Below are 18,099 nucleotides of genomic sequence, written 5' to 3' on the forward strand. Positions count from 1 at the left end.
AGGGGCAATTTTTTTACACAAAAGTGGTTCATGTATGCAAAATCTTCCAGAGGAAGTGGTGGATGCGGGTACACTTACAACGTTTCAAAGACATTTAGATAAGTGCATGAATAAGAAATATTTGGAGAGATATGGGCCAAGAACAGGCACGTGGGACTAGTTTAGTTTGGGATTATGTTTGGCACAGACAGGTTGGACAAAAGGGTCTCTTTCTGTGCGATATGACTATTTGTTTGTCTCTATGACTCAGCTAGCTCAGAGGTGGCTCCTAGAATGAACAGAACCACTGACACTTCTGTTTATATCTGTGAGACAGGGCCCCCTCATTGGACCAGGTTAACAGCCCAAATTAGGGAACTAATATTCTATGAGGTCCATCTTTGTTCCAATCTATACATAACTATGCTGTGAAATATGAGAGTGCTGCTTTTCATGTTTAGGTTTTAGATTATTTTCATTTTCTGTACAAAACAGCATGAACTTAGCTAATTGGTTGTGCTGTACCATCAAAACCTGTGAAGGAAAGCCTGAAATATTTTTGGGTTCAGATCTTACCTGCATACTGCTGTGAGCTGAAGTTACCAGGATGGTATTCCACTGCAGTCTGTGAAGTTGTAGGAGAGAGAGAACATGACTACTTTTTGTAGTCTAAGCAAACCATTAGGTCACCACCATCAACATATCACCTAATTCCTTTCTCTTTTGGGTTTGTCTATTTTTCCTTTTCATGCATTTACATGATTAGCTGCAACCAATCTCTGCAATAGTGAGTACTACATTATCATTGCTTTTTCGAATGTAGAGGGTTTTCCTTAATTTCTTACTGGATTTATCAGTGCCTTATAATTATTAACTCCAGGTTTGTACTCCTCTGCAAGTAAAAATACCCTCTCATCATCTATTCTTAAACTCTTGCTTAGTTTTAAAATACCTCTGTTTGTTCACTGACAAGTCTTCTCACTTAGAGATGAGATCTGCATAGCTGTTCCACCTTTCCTGATCATTACAAATTCTCAGCTCTGGTATTCTTCCGGTAAAGCTTTTTTGTACTTTCTCCAGTATGCTTCTTGTTAGTGTTGAGATCGGAGCTATGCACAGTACAGTAATGAGGTAACCAAGGATCCATCTGAGTTAAATGTAAAACCTCAGTTTTAGACTTTTATTCCTCTAGAAATTAACCTATGCTTTGTTTGCATTTGTATAGTTATGTTAACCTGATTTATTCCTTTTAAAGCTATCCCCAAAGGGTTAAAGAAATGGTAGTACTGGAGCAGTGAAAAGCCCATGGACAACAGGATTCGGGACCAGTAGACAAAGCTGATCTTGACACCAGTAAATTGTTCGTGTTTCCAGTAATACAGGTCCTGCCACTAGTACAGGGCCAATAAAACTGCTCATACTAGTTAATATACCTGTCAGGATGCAGCATGCTAGAAATGTGCATAATGCCATCGGTGTCTGTGATGCTAGATGCAGTCTGCTGTCTGGATGAATTCTCCATGATTTCTGAGGTCCTAACAGAGGGAACATAGATTAAAAGTCTGCATGGGTTGGTGTTTGCCCAGCTGAATGAAGGTACGTAGGGCAACGTGAATTGTGACATTCATTCAACAATTTGAAAGATGTTTATTAAGAATGTAAATTGAAGTGCTTTTATGTATAAAAAAAATCCCACAACTGTGCATGACTCGTTGGATTGTCTTTTGTAGGTCTTTTCAAGTCCATTATCATTTCTGTGACATAATTCTGTGTGGATCCAAGCTTATTCCTTGTAAGCCCCTTTGTTAGTCATCTCCTTGACATAGGTTTCTGGCCAAAGCGAGCTGCAAATGGTGAGAAAAGAGCAATAATTAATTACTGTGAATGCTGAGATATAGGTCAAAATTTCTGAAAAAAGATAAACAGGGTGGGATTAGTGAATGCATAATTACATACTGTTATTGCCTGTCGTGAACTCACCTTTAACAGCACTTAGCTTATGTAACCTGCCATGGATGGTCCATAGTATCTTGGAGTAGCTAGGGTCTTTACAAATATTGAGTTTGTCTTTGAACCATTGCTGCTCCCTTATATGGATGCCACCCTGCACTTGCGCCTGTGGAATATGAAACAGCACTTTGCTGCTTGAGGCTTAATTCTTGCTTCCACAAAAGTGTACCATCTCAGTTATCTACAATGAAGAATCATTTGGATGTTTCTGGGGACATGGGTTCAGTTGCCACAATGGATTTTAAATTCAATTTTAAATAATGGAATTGAAATTAGTTGCAGCAATGGTAACCATGAATCATTGTTGGAGTGAGCAAGCCTCTCAGTTCAGGGGAAATTAGGAATGGGCTGCTAAAGACACACACCTTATGAAAAATGTGGTAAACAAATACTAATTCTGCAAGTTTACTGATATCCTCTTGCAACGTGTAATGATATAAATATGTTCAAATGAACATTTTATAGTGCCATTCCATTACCCAAAGTTTCTATTAAAGGGTTGAAACACTGTTGAGGTAACAAAGTTTCTGTTTGGAAGTGAGCTGAGATTTATGCATGATATTTTATAATTATCTCTTTTCATGAAATTTTGCCTTAACTGCACCTCACTCCATTTGAGTACATGATTTTAGCAACAATCATCGCTAACTGCATAGTTTTAGCACTGGAGCAGCATTTGCCTGATGATGACAAGACTCCCATGTCTGAACGCCTGGTGAGTAATACTTTTTACTTGTATGTTTTTATAATATGTGTTTGTTTATCATAATGACTAATTGTTAGTGGATGTTGAAGTGAAGGTTAACTGTAGGTACCTGCAATGTACTATAATTGGAAAGTTCATGGGTAAGGGTGTTGTGTGAGGGTAGGAACACGTTTGACTATATTGCTCCCATTATAAAATAACCAGCTAATGTATAAAGGTCAGACTCAAAGGTAGCTAGAATCCAAGGAGCTGCCACCTGCACAATTTGGTATTCGGGACAAGAGGAAATTCCTTAAAATTATTTATAAGTATTATTTTGCTTCCTTCTTAGCTCACCTTCCTGAGAGTGCTGATTTCCTGGATTATGAGATAAAATGAGATAGAGGTGGAGGTTGTCCTTGTCAGGCTTGCAGTGTGGTGCATTTGCTTGTACTGGAAGCTACATATATTATTACACAGTTCTTGTTCTTTGCAGGAGAATGAACATGTACGTGCTGTGCATCGGTTCCATCTCAACAAAATATACACCTATTTGCTGGTTCATTTCTCAGGGTCGGCCCTGACCGTTCAGAGGCAACCTGCGTGATTTGAAATTTAAACAAAGCTGTTAACTGTCGTTCAGCATGAATGGGTGCATTCTTCATGGCAGTGCCCTCTCAGTCAGAGTCCATTTGCCAACCAATCAGATTTTTTTGACACAGAATAAAGGACACCACTTGGCCTGTCAAAGGTTTGAAGATTTCTGACCATCCCTATTCACACCCATAGACTCCTAGGTTGCTGAATAGCTTATCACATAATTGTTGATAGTCAGAAGGCCTTTATCATTGACAACTGTTCACCAGTCCACAGACCAGTTAGCTACTTGTTAGGGGCCAAATTTCTCTTCATATACGTGCTGATTCCAGCTGTGACTAAATCGGTCCCACTGAGTGAATAAACAACTGTTACAATAAATGCTGATAGCTTGCTCTTATAAAATAGAACAGTCCTTCCATAAACTTTGGTTTAGAAACAGATCTTTTCCCATTTCAGTCCACTATCAAAAATACAGAAAATAAAGATACAGTCTTTTATAGTAGATACAGTAGATAAGGAGAAACTGTTCCTGCTAGTAAGAGGATTGGGAGCAAGAGGACACAGATTTGAAGTGTTTTGCAAAGGACACAAATGCAAAATGTCAAAAACCTTTTACACACAGTGAATAGTTAGGGCCTGGAGTGTGCTGATTGAAAGTGTCGTGGAGGCATTCAAAAAAGCATCGTTTAAATTGAAACAATGTGCAGGATTATAGGGAAAAGGCAGGAGATTGGTGCCAAATCAAAACATGCAGAGAGCGGGTACAGACCTGATGAGCCAAATGGCTTTCTTTGGCACCATAACACATCTGCAATTTTATGTGCATATGGGCAAGATACTGGATGGTGACCAGTGTATTTGGAACTTTTCTCCTATAAAAGGTGGTACTTTCAGGAGAGAAGAGAAATTTGAATACAGGAATTTCTTAAATAAAATCTTTCATGGGATCTGAGCACTATTATTAAGGCCAGTAATGATCTTACGCCTAAGTGCCTTTAAGAAGATTGTGGTGAACTGCTACTGAAAACCGTCTGGAGTAAGTACGTCTACAGTGTTATTTGGGAGGGAACAGCAGAATTTTGATCCAGTGGCAATGAAACAACAGCTTTAAGAATGGCTTGTGGCTTGGAAGGGAACTTGGTGTTCCGATGTACCTGCTGCACGTGTCTTTCTAGCTGGCAGATGCCATGGGTTTGGAAGGTGCTGTTAAAGAAGCCTTGGTCAGCTGCTGCATGTATTTTGAACAGATGCATATTGCTGTCACTGTAGGCCAGTGTGGAGAGAGTGAAATTATTTAAGTTTTGAAAGTTTCTTGGATTCTTCAACCATCAGAATTTGCTATTCCTTTGCAGGTTGACTGACTGTGTATTGGGGATTTCTGGGTTACAGTATTAATGTGGAATCTCAGTTAATATCCAGGTCTTGGGTGTCAAAACTATAAGCGCAGTATTGGAACACCTAACTCCCTAAAGGCACTTTTCCATCAACATCTGCCTGACCAATATTCAATTCATCCTGCAGGTGAATAAAGTTATTGTCACATATGGCTCCCTCCATGTCTTGGTCAAATAGATGAAGCAGATTGTTTGTTTGGTCAGAAAGACCTGATTTCAAACTGTTCATAGTTGATAAAGTTGTAGTGCTCTTTTAGATAATATGCAACTGTTTCATTCAAACTATTTGATATTTGCAGTACTTGATTTATAATTGCTTAATGGTGTCAATGGAAATCACTGATTTTTATGAAAATGAAGAAAAGTACCATTTATATTTATAGCTTTAATACATCCATCTCCCTGGAAGTGAATTATTTTGATGTACACCAACTATTGTTACATAAACAAATAAGAATAATTTTACATATAACCAGATGACAGTGAGGTAGATAATATTTTTTCTGTATTGTGTATGGGAGAGGAGTTTCTGCAGGACAGGAGAGAAACTCCCTGTTCATTTCTGAATCGTGCCATAGTTCCTTTGATATTAGCTTAAACAATTAGTATAAGGGTAAAAATTCAAAGCCAATTTCAAAGGACAGAAAACACAAATGCTTATGAAGTACTACATTGGGATATGATCTTAGATTTTATGTTGAAATAGAATGGATCTTGAACCCAAAACTTCTGCCTTAAAGTCAGAAAAGTCTTGCTAACTAAGGCAAGTTAGCATCATTTATGAGGTCTCAAACGTATTAACCAAGAATTTATTGAGAGAAAAGATTAGTAACTCTTCTTTCTCTTTCTGCTTTGTTTCAGGATGACACTGAACCATATTTCATTGGAATCTTTTGCTTTGAGGCAGGAATTAAAATAATTGCTTTAGGGTTTGCTTTCCACAAAGGTTCTTACTTACGGAATGGCTGGAATATCATGGATTTTGTTGTGGTCCTGACTGGGTAAGTCACAGAAATGTTGTCTTATATTGTTCTTGTTGGACTGGGATTATTTTGCAGCTGGATAAACATTTGCAATATTTGGTTTTATTCAGTAAATATGTACAGCTCATTAATAAAGAGACTGTGTGAAGTCAACTGCAAATGAAGTTCGAATTGTACTTGAGTGAAGAATACTTCGCTTGATGGTTAAGTAATCCAAATGTTACAAACATTGATAACTAGAGATTTCCTAGTCTTTCTCAGTCCTTTCTTTGTTCTTATGCTTTTTTTGTTGGTCAGAGATAATGCCATTGTGACCTTTGATTGGTGATTTTGTCTTGGAGACGCCTTAAAAACAGAAATAAAAAAATGAAACAGGATCAGGTAAGGACAGGGATCCAGGATGTTCACTGCAACCATTTTAATGATCAGGTGTGATTTAGTAAAATGTTTTTCTCCTTTTTAACCAATGAAATTCTGAAAAGAGGAGAAATTAATTATTTTCAGTGTGAAGTATTCAACTGCTTGTATCTCAAACATAAGTTATGTCAATTTACTCCAACTGGCAAATGTTTATTTTATCTTTTTTAGTGTAAAGTTGAGCTACTGTATCTGGGAGACTAGATGCTGGGGTAGGAATTGTTCCCAAACATGTTTGCTATCTTGCAATTCCTAAATTCTGTTTGATGCAGAATTTATTTTCTTGCTGTGACATGAGACTTATTTGTCCCAATTAGGAAAAACTGACATGGAGATGGGAATGGAGGGGCATGTTAACATTTAAAATTTCATTTCTCTGTCTACTCGCTAGACTTGATATAGGTATTTGGAGGAGATAGCAACTGAAAGAGAGGGTGGTTTCTTGAGCAGTTTTTCAATGAAGGAGTATTGTTACAAATTAGAGTTATATACTAAATGTAAATATTTTAGAATAATGCTCTGTCAGTCTCCTTTCTGAAACAACAATTCTGTGACTTACCCTCAATTAGAATAGTGTATTTTTAATTGAGTTTTAAATACAATGTGTGATGAAATCTTTTTAATTTTCAATTTATCTGAAATAATATTGATTAAATCTGGCTAATTTGTGATGCAGAGTGATGCCAACAGTGTGGGTTCAATTCTCAAACTACCTGTTATACGAAGGATATTAGTAAACTGGAGAGGGTTCAGAAAAAGAATTGCCAGGGTGTTGCTGGGAATGGAGGGTTTGATTTATAAGGAGAGGCTGGATAGGCTGGATCGGTTTTCACTGGAGCCTAGCAGGTTGTGGGGTAACCTTTATTGAGGTTTATAACATCATGAGGGATATAGATAAAGTGAATGGCAGGTGTCTTTTCCCTAGGGTTGGGGATTTCAAGACTAGGGGGCACGTTTTTAAGGTTAGAGGAAAAAGTTTTTAAAAAAGACGTGAGGGCAATTTTTTTTACACAGTGATTTGTGTGTGGAATGAACTTCCAAAGGAAGTGGTGGATGCAGGTACAGTTACAATGTTTAAAAGATATTTACAGAAGTACATGAAAAAGAAATGTTTGGAGGGATATGGGCCAAGTGTAGGCAGGTGGGATTAGTTTAGTTTGGGATTATGATCGGCACAGACTGGTTGGACTGAAGAGTCTGTTTCCGTGCTGTATGACTCTATGACTCTAGCTCACCATGAAGAACTCTTTCTCAACTTCATCCTCAGGTTAAACTCATTAGCTCTTTTCTTTCTTTTTCTTTCTTTCTGAATTTCTGTCTTTCTCTTCCTTCCTCGCTCTTCCTTCCTCTCTCTCTTTCTCTTCCTTCCTCTCTCTCTCTCTTTCTCTTCCTTCCCCTCTCTCTCTCTTTCTTTTGCTCTCAGAGAGCCGCTACTGTGGTGATTTTAACTTTACTTTAAAAGAACAGAATGATAAATAAATAGAATTAGCAAAAAGATCAATGAGAGCTAAAGAAACTGAAAAATTGACAAAAAATGTATTGAAGTAAAATAATATACGGGAGGAAAAAAACCCACTAAAATAGCAGGTGTAAAGGATTACAAATAGCCACCTGCATTGTTATCGAAATATTGAGTTTTCTTTTCGTCCTTTAATCCTCATTTTTCTGTATATTTTGTTATTGATCTCCGGTTTTCATTCGGTGTATTATCTGCGTTTTATTTGAAAACTGATGACAACTCTACAATAGCCAATAGAATACTGAGTTCTTGACGGACTTTCATCTAATGTAGTTTGTAGATTTATGTTTTCTTTTGGTCTTCCATTTGTTTGGTCAATAGAACAATGGAACAGGAGCAATGGAGCCATTCCTTTGTGTGTATCTGCTAGACTACTGGCATTTTTATGACCTGTACTTTTAAGGTTCATCACAGGCAATGTTTCTTCTACCTTCATCCCTGAAGCTTATCCAAAACCAAGACAGGTAGAGAAAACCAAGATATGCCTGGAAATAGATTATTTCATTTTAACAATAAGAGAAGGATATACTTTGAGGGGAATATCCTTTGCTTTACATTCCTACAGAACTTTGTTTGGGCCATCAATATGGAGATCAGATCCTGTTGAGTAATTATGTGATCCTGAAAGAAAATTGTAACTAATTTGGAATACTGAAGAATATTTTAATAGTTTTTGAACTCATAACTTCGGGCTTAGAAAATACAAGAATAGTACTAAAAGAGCAAAGGATGGGTTTTGAAAAAATATTTCACAGGATGTGGTCACCACTGGCTGGGCCAGCATCTAATGCCTATCCCATATGCCCTTGAGAAGGTAGTGATGAGCTGCCTTTTTCCTATTTGGTTAAGGTACACCCGCAAGGCTGTTAGGAGAGCAAGGAAAGAATGACAAAATGCTCCCAAGTCAGTTGTTTTGTGGCTTGGAGGGGAAGTTTTATCCGTTGTCCTGGGTCTTGTAGGTGATAAAAGTCATGTGTTTAGAAGGTGTGGTCTAAGGTGCCTTGGTGAGTTGTTGCAGTGTCTTGTAGATGGCATACTTGCTGCTACTGTGCATTAGTGGTGGAGGTGTGAATGTTGAAGATGTTGGATATGGTGCCCATCAATAGGTTGTTTTGTCTGAACTCCTCCAGGCAAGTGGAAAGCATCCCATGTATTCAATTATGGCAATGCCATTGTATGTCATGGTGTGATGATTAGATTCTCTCATTGGATATTGATCAATAATAAGTTACAATAATGGTAAATATAGACCGTCAAATTTTAATTCCCACCATCGTATTCCAGAGATTTATCGTGAACTAAAAAGGTTTTAAAATTGAAATTATCTAATGTGATCACCTGATCAGATATTGTCCTTTTTAAACTTATACCCCCTCCCTCAGGTAGTGTGTGTGTGCGCTTGGTGTCTTGTTTTATTGCCTTTTCCCTTGGGGTGAGCAGGTATTAAAATTCCTCTTTGCTTCACTCAAGAAACCATTTAATTGGCTTCTTTATGTTGATCTAGTGTTACGATCCCAGCTAATCTTATTGCTGGCCAAGTCAGATCCCAGACTGAAATTGGCCTTGATAGATCTAATTTGATTTGTTTTGGTTTTAACAAAATGGACTTTCGCTGAAACATAAGCACACATTGCAGACTTTGTATCAACCATAAACATAAATTTATTAACAAAAGAGATAAATGAGAATAAACCAAATTATCTACTTGTAGTGTAAATTCAAAGATTTTTAAACATACTATAAAGGTATAATCTCTAATTTCAAAATAGTCCTTTATGAATTAAAAGAAAAACAACAGCTTTTGTATAATACCCAAAACACCCCCCCCGATACAGTTACCAAAACACTACACGCACAATACTCCCACCAGAGTCCCTGTATCTAACACCCTGATACGTTTAAGTCACTTGTAACTTTGGCTTATAGACCTTAGCATTGTATACCTAAGTTTGAATGTACTCAGCTTTAAGTAACCTCTTCAAGTTTCTATCCCAACGTGATACTAATTTTTTAGTCCAACATAACCTAGTTCACTATCCATCCCTTCTCCGGATCACTAGTCTATACAGCCATCCTCATCCAAGGACTTCACAGGACTGTCCAAAACTCAAAATAAAACTGAAACCAAAAATCAACCCCTCTAATATATAGGTGTTTCCCTTAAGCTTAAAAGAAGTTTCAGAAATCTCTAACAAACCTTAAGGCTCTATTATTTACCAAGCTGTGTCAAAAAAATCTGAAATGAACAAAAGCCTATTAGAGGTGCACAAAACCCATTAATTCTAAAGCTAGGCCTCAAAAAATGTTTTTAAGAATAAATTGCCATGACACACTTTAATTAACATCAGAGACACCAAACTCTCATGTTAATAACTCCAAAAAACATAATTCCAAATTTACAGTAAATGACATTCAAAATATAAGTCACATAGTTTACATCACATTACCATACTGGTGAGGTGGCAGGCCTGTTGTGTGAAGAGAGATTGGGTAATCTTTGGCTTGTATCACTTTGAGTTTTGAAGAATGAGAGTTGATCTCATGAAGACTTGCAGAATTGAATTGAATGATTTATTATCACTAGCATTTTACAGTGAATAATGCAGTAAAATACAATTAAAAGCTTCAACTGTTGCCACAGTCCGGGGCTACTTTGAATAGTTTACAAATAAAAAGATACTGAAAGGAATAGACAGGATGGATGCAGGTAAGACATTCCTCCTAGATGGGGAGACTAGAACCAAGGGACACAATTTAAAAATATGGAGAATGCCATTTAAGACCAAGATGTGGAGAATTTATTTTACTCGGGGTTGTTAAACTTTGGAGTTCTCTACCTTCGAGTGCCTTGAAGGTTTTGAAGTGTTTGATCAGCTGTGAGTGTATTAAATGGCAGAGCAGCCTCAATGGGCTGAATGGCCTGCTCCCATTCCTGGGTTCCTAAGACCATAAAATGTAAGAGCAGAAGTAGGCCATTCAGTCTGTTGAAACTGTTCCAGCATTCAGTGAAATCATGGCTGATCTGATAATCCTCAACTCCACTTTCTCTCTACCGCAACTTTGACTATGCTTAATGACCCAGCCTTGACAGCTTTCTGCACTAAAAAACAAATCCACAGATTCACTCCCCTTTGATTGCAGAAATTCCCCTCACCCCTTCTAAATAGGTGACATTTTGCTTTGAGATTATGTCCCCTGGTGTCAGACTCAATGCGAAACAACCTTACAGCACCTACCTTTTAAAGGCTTCTAAAACTCTTAGTTTTAATAAGTTCACCACTCATTCTTCTAAACTCCAATGAGCACAGGCCCAACCTACTCCACTTCTTCCTGAAAGAAAATCCCTCCGTACCTGGGATCAACTTTGTGAACTGTCTCCGGACTGACTCCAATGAAGAGACATTGATCTAGTTAACTACATTTGATGTGGCTGCATGCTAAAAAGAAATAAAATATTTGTTGTGACCAACTGAGCAGTGGTTAGAAAGAGGAGAGATGAATCAGCCTTCCCCATATTCTTTAATATATTCAAGAACTAGAAATCTAGCGACCTCTGTCTTAAATTGAATGAATGACCTTCCACAGCTCTCTGGGGTAGAGAAGTCCAAAGATTCACCAATCCCTGAGTGAAGAAATCCCTCCTCACCTTTGCCCTAAATGCTTACGCCTTATTCTGAGGCTGTGTTCCCTAGCTGTAGATACCTGAGCCAAAGGAAGCATCCTTCTAGCATGTACCCTCTTGAGACCTGGGAAGACTTTACAGGTATCAATGGGGTCACCTCTCTTACTTCTAAACTCTATAGAATACAGGGCTCAACTTCTTGATTACTCCACTGGACCATCTTGGCATCCTAGATATCAGTCCAGTAAACCTTTGTTGAACTCCCTTTGTGCCCAGTATATCCTCCTTAAGCAAGGAGAGATGCATTATGATTAGAAAAAGAGGGCCTTTTCCCTGGTTGCAAAACTTGATGGAGCAAAAATTTTTGCAATTAACAGTTATGCTTACATATTAGTGTCATTCATCATTCTCTGATGCAAATTATGTTTGCCTGGATTTTTGCACACTATTCAAAGGATACAGCAGGATATAAATCAGTTGTAGGTATGGGTGGAGGAATGGCAGATGGTGTTTAATCTGGGCAAGTGTAAGGTGGTGTACTTTAGGAGATCAAATGATAAGAGAAAGTATACAGTTAATGGCCAGACCCTTAACAGCATTGATGTACAGAGGGATCATAGTTCTCTGAAAATGGCCACACAGGTAGATAAGGTGGTAGAGAACGCATATGGCATGCTTCCCTTTGTTGGTCGGGGCATCGAGTACAAAAGTCAGGAAGTGATGTTGCAGCTTTATAAAAAGTTTGGTTAGGCTGCACTTAGAGTATTGCATTCAATTCTGGTCACCACACTTCAGGAAGGATGTGGAGACTTCGGAGAGGGTGCAGAAGAGGTTTGTCAGGATTAGAGGGTATGAGCTATAAGGAGAGGCTGGACAGAATAGGGTTGTTTTCTCTGGAGCAACAGAGGCTGAGGGTAGACCTGATTGAAGTTTATAAGGTAATGAAAGACGCAGACGGGGTTGACAATCAGAATCTTTTGCCCAGAGTTGAAATATCTAATACAAGTGGGCATGCATCTAAGATAAGAGGGGGAAGGTTCAAAGGAGATGTGAGGGGCAAGTATTTTGCACAGAGAGCAGTAGTTGCCTGGAACGTGCTGCCAGGGGTAATGGTGGAAGCAGATACGATAGGGGTGTTTAAGGGGCTTTTAGATAAGCACATGATTTAGCAAGGAATGGAGGGATATGGACCATTGGCAGGCAGAGGTAATTAGTTTAACTTGATATCGCGTTCAGCACAACATCGCTGGCCGAAGGGCCTGTTCCTGTGCTGTACTGTTCTACCAGTTTTTCCAACAACACAAGGTCAGACAGCATTTCACCTTTTACATTGCAATACAGCTTATCACAGCAGCTGTCCTGACTTAATCCACATTGCTTTTTGTTTTATCCTACTCATAGAAAGCAGGTAAGTGTGCAGGACCCAACTCTACCTTCTGTAGAATGAAGGGTTTAGGCCCGAAATGTCAGCCTTTCTGCTCCTATTCTGCTGCTTAGCCTGCTGTGTTCATCCAGCTCTGCACCTTGTTGTCTAGGATCCTTCGAATTCAGATTACGTTTCGGTCACTGTTTAGACCTTCAGTACCTAATGAGTAAGAATTGATGCAAAGAATACAGATACAAAACCATAAGTTTGATAATCTTAATTTAAATTTCAGGAACAAAAATATTTAGCAATATTTACTGCTGCGCTAAAGAGGTCAATTTTTGTTTGTGCTGCTTCCTTTTTTCAGAGGAGTAGTCTTCAGCAATAAGTGATAAGACTTTAGTCTGCAAAACACTTCACATAGAACAATTAACTTTGAAGCATAGGCATTTTTCATACAGTAAGATCCCACAGAAAATTGCTGAGATGAAGAATAAGTTGATGCATTTGCAGTTATTGGTCTCAAGAAAATGTTATACGGATACCACGAGATCTCTCTACTTTAAAAATTCCAAAGGTGTCAACATCTTTAGGGTGGCATTTGCTGAATACTACACAAGAGTATTGTGTGCTTTCTAAAAACAAGCTCATATCTTTTCTGGTGGCTCAAGTGCATGTTAAAGATCCCATGGCACAATTTGAAGAAAAGTGGAAAGTTTTGTAGGATCTTGACAATATTCTTCCTGCAACTAATAACATCAACAATAGATGAACCCACTTGAACCAATTTCTGAGTCTGAAGGTTAGTGCCAACTGAGCAAAGTGACAGTTTAATGAAGAGCTATTTGATGGATTATATATAGATGAATGGATGCCTATGAGTAAATTATAGGATGAAATTTGATTGAGTGGTTTGGTTAGTCTATAAAAGGAATAAAAATGAATAATGGGCACCCAGGAGTGAATTACAGAATGGAGTCTTATCGAGGTGTTCGTATTATCTTATGACCCACAATAGCAAATACAAAGTTCTAGCTGTTTCACAAGTATGTGTGATCTTGAAATCCATTATGTTCTGCTAATCTGTATGATGGATTCATGGGGTGATAGAATTGCTTTCAGAAAAATCATGTTGTTCAATTTTAATAACAAATAACAGATAATGACAATTGATGTGCTCTGTGTGGCTGATGCTGGTGCCGTTGAAGAATTAATGATCATTCCAGAATTGGAGCAAATTTATCAAACAGTAGTCAACAATTAATTTCCAGAAATAATATGATTATTACAACATAATACATTAAAAGTGTGCAGCCCACTTCTTTTTAAACTAAACCAATATGCCTGTTTACAATGGAAACTACCTCTGTAAACTTGTTCCAATGTATATTTATCCTCTCACTAGTAGTGGCAGTCTCCATTTTGTATCTGTCAACCATTTTAGCACCCCAGCAGTCTGTAAACACGTTTAAACCGAAAGACAGAACGATGAATGAAGACTTTAAACTGAAATTGGAGCTTAATTAAGTGTAGGTTGTCTCCTGACTTTCCACCCAACTTCACCTAAAGACTATGTTCAGTTTTAACTCCTTATTTTGAATGCTGCTAAGTCTTTCAATTTCTCAATGATGAAATGCACAGTTTAGTTTGATTATTGAGCCATATAGATTAGGAATGTTTCAGATTGATCCATGATTTATGGCAAATTAGTTAATCTCATCTAACTAGCAATCCAATTCTATGATTGGCTTTAAATTATTCTTGAGATGTTAGTTGTCTGTTTCCCTTTGTGATTGACATTGGCCATTCCTTGTGTTGTACCTATTCCATCTATTGTACGTTCTATCTTGATTGTGGAGCCCAGTTGCAGACCTTTACGGCTGTACAAGAATAGTTTTTATTTTGGCACCATCTGATCTTTCTGGCTTGAATGATTTAAGGTGTTTAAGTATATATACTGTATTTTAATATCATCAATTTTAAAGTTTGAATTTTTAGTTTGTTGCTTGTAGAGTTTGGTCTGTATGTGCAAAGCAGTTTAATGATTAAATTACCAGTGATTCTGCAGTTGTGTTTTTTTTTGAGAGAGAGGGCCCTGTGTTGATAGTAGGAATTTATTTCCATTGGGTGAGGATTTCTTTTAAAGAAAGAAGTATTCAAGGGACATGGATGTAGCTGGCTGGTCCAGTATTTTTGCCCGTCTCTAGTTGCTCTTGAGAAGATGGTGGTGAATTGCTTTCTTGAGTGCTGCAGACTCACCATTTTGTTAGGGGGGGATTTTGGCCCGAAGATACTAATGGAATGATGATATATTTCTAAATCATTACAGCAGTGGCTTGGAGAGGAAATTGGAGGTGGTGGTGTTCCCATGTATTTGCTGCCCTTGTAAACTCCTTTGAAGGAGTTTTAGGAGCAGACAGAATAAACATTTGAAGAGCGTTAACTTTCTTTCAGTTTAGAAGGATCAGGAATTGCTTTTTGTTTGCCGAGAAGGAAAATTCAGTGGTTAGCACTGCTGCCTCACAGCACCAGGGACCTGGGTTCGATTCTACCCTCGGGTGACTGTCTGTGTGGGGTTCGCACATTCTCCCCCTGCCTGGATTGTTTTCCTCCCACAGTCCAAAGATACGCAGGTTAGGTGGATTATCCATGGGAAATGCTGGGTTATGGGGATTGTGTAGGGGGATGGGTCTGGGGGGGATGCTGTTCAGAGTATCAGTGTGGACTCGATGGGCTGAATGGCTTGCTTCCACTCTGGGGATTCTATAATTGTATGATTCTAACCGATAGCTTGTAAAGCTTTTGTTTTCAGTTTGCAGAGGTTCTGGTGCAGTTAGATACATGAAACAGCCTCTCTTCAAGAAAAGAGATAGTTTAGAACTGTTAAGAAATAGGCTGGCTCAGCTGTAAGGGCTTTAATATAAGTATTCCAGACCAGAAGGGGTTATTTGAAACTGGGAAAGTCTAAGATCAGTTGTGTGTCTAATCAGTGAAGAAGCCACCAAACTCTTAAAACTGGGAATTAAAAAAAGAAGCAGTTAACTAAAGATGTGGTAGAGAAGGGATTCTTTCTCGTCTTTGAGTATTGTTAAGTGATAGTATTGATGTAGATCAGATTCTACTTTTTCTCTTTTGAAATCTTTCAAGTTGTATTATGTGCACATTGCTTGGTTTATTCTATTTTATTTTATCTTTTATGTAATAAACTTCAGTTTTATTGTTGAAACTTATGCTCCAACAATTACTCGGTTGAGTTTCAATGAAAGACCACCTGTTTAAAATAAAAGTTGATCTATCAAGTCAGGTTTTAGTCTGTGATCTGACTTGCCCAGTAATATTTTCAGCTGGGATCATTAACACTTGCTTTTTGTTCTTAACTGTCTATCGCAGCTACTGACGATTGCTCCTTAGATAATTTGTTGTTGTTAACTTTTCTCTCAGTTTGTGCTGGTTATTCCAAATTTCCTGAGGTTTGCCTTCAAATCATCCTTGAACCTTAGACCTACTTCACATATGGTGTTCTTGTTCAATTTGTGCATACACGATTGCCATAGGAATTTTATCATCAGTCATATGAATTACATATCCTGAATATTCCTGAGCTAGCAGGGGGTCCTCACCAGATTTCCATATGACTATCTATTGACGGTTAGTGGGATGTGCACGAATCTGTGTATCTCATGAAAATTTCTTAGCTGCTGAGTTAAAGCCTTGGAACTTTCCGCTTTCCCAATACTGTGGAAGCACCTGAGCTCCACAGACTGTAGTGGTTAAAGATGTCTCACCAGCACCTCTCAATGGCAATTAAATATTGTAGTATCTGAAGGTCTTACTGATGGAATCTCTGTTCAAATATGCCGTGCTGAAGGGATTCTCCTTGCCTCAAAGTTGAGTGAAAAATGAGAGGATCAGTGACAGTGATGTATATTGCATTACATGTTCGATACAGCAATACCTTAGAGACAGGAACACAGACAAATAAAGCAATAATAAAATAAGCATAACGTTTCATACCTTTACTTCCCAGGAATTGGAGAATAAGTAACAAACCAACTGTGTAAACTCTGACAGATAATTGTAGCAGTTTTTTTTTAAAGAGAGGTTGTTTTGCCTTTGTCACAAATTTTTGAAATGTTACTGATTTTGTGCTAAACAGGATTTTAAAAAATTTCTCTTGCTTTTGTTTGTAGTAAGTTGGAGGAAGCACTGTTTTGAAGATGGCGTGTCACATGATAAGGAAGGGAATCATAATTTGCTGGGAGTATAAAAAATGATTTATCTTGCATATTGTTACATGTGTGAAGTAATCTAGAAATTTTTAACAAAATAAAATACAGTCACCCTGGCAGTTGCAGATCGCCTCTGCCTTTGGTTACTGGGTGATTTGTGTTGTTTCACTGTAAGCGTTGAATGAATCGCAATCAGCGTTCTCATAAGTTTCAAAAATTTCTTTCAATTTGATCTGTTAAAGTAAGTTTAAACTTACTGCAGCAAGCTAGGACTGAGAAGGGCCATTATAGTTATGACATATTTTATGCAACCTCCAAACTGGAAAGGGACTGCTTCTGAGGAGCGACAGATGGTACCGAACAATGTGGAGTCATCCCCAGTTTTGATCTTGTAATGGAGGAAAGTTCATTGATGAACCAGTTGAAGATGATTGGGTCTAGTTCACTCTTCTGAGTAACTCCTGAAGATAGCCTGGGCTGAAGTGACTGACCTCCAACAATCACAACCATCTTTCTTTGTGCTAGATACAACTCCAAACAGCGAAGAGTTTTACTCCTGATTCTCATTGATGGTAGTTTTTCGAGGGCTCCTTGATGCTGTAAACTGTCAGATATAGCCTTGATGTTACTTCATATCTGGAATTCAGCTCTTTTGACCATGTTTCAGACAAGGCTGTAATGAGGTCAGGAATGGAGTGGCTCTGATGGAACCAAAACTGAATGTTAGTGAGCAGTTTCATCCTTTTGAATGTGATGTTTGATGACCCTTTCCATCACTTTACTGATACTCAAGAGTAGACTGATAAGGCGAGTTTGATTTGTTCAATGCTATTACTGGAATGTTGTCAGGGACCATAGTTTTTGTGGTATACAGTACCTTTAGTTTATTATTAATATCATGTAGGGTGAATTAAATTGGCTGAAGATTGCCATCTGTGATGCTGGGAGACTGATATTCATCCGTCCATTCGGCACTTCTGGCTGAAGATTGCTGCAAAGGCTTCAGTGTTATCTTTTGCACTGATGTGTTGGGCTCCTGTGTCATTGAGGATAGTGATGTGTGGAGGCTGTTGCTCCAGTGAGTTGGTCATAGAGATGTACAGCACAGAAAAGAGGTCCTTCGGCCTATCAAGTTCAATCCATCATAGAATCCTACAGCGTGGAAAGTGGCCATTCAGCCCATTGAGTCTACACCGATAGTAGGAACTGCAGATGCTGGAGAATCTGAGATAACAACAAGGTGTAGAGCTGGATGAACACAGCAGGCCAAGCAGCATCAGAGGAGCAGGAAAGCT

The 18,099-nt window shown here is 38.2% G+C and overlaps 1 protein-coding gene across 1 annotated transcript in view; it reads left to right on the top strand.

The window, feature by feature from the left end:
• Positions 1–18,099, top strand: part of LOC109912552 (voltage-dependent P/Q-type calcium channel subunit alpha-1A-like) — a 547,201-nt gene that overhangs the window by 63,941 nt on the left and 465,161 nt on the right. Inside the window, exons 2-3 of the mRNA XM_048617794.1 lie at positions 2,599–2,704; positions 5,530–5,669. Of these exons, the coding sequence (XP_048473751.1) occupies positions 2,599–2,704; positions 5,530–5,669 (246 nt within the window). The remainder of the gene's footprint in view (positions 1–2,598; positions 2,705–5,529; positions 5,670–18,099) is intronic.

Source organism: Rhincodon typus, chromosome 38 (assembly GCF_021869965.1).
Source record: "Rhincodon typus isolate 14 chromosome 38, sRhiTyp1.1, whole genome shotgun sequence".
Lineage (NCBI taxonomy): Eukaryota > Metazoa > Chordata > Chondrichthyes > Orectolobiformes > Rhincodontidae > Rhincodon > Rhincodon typus.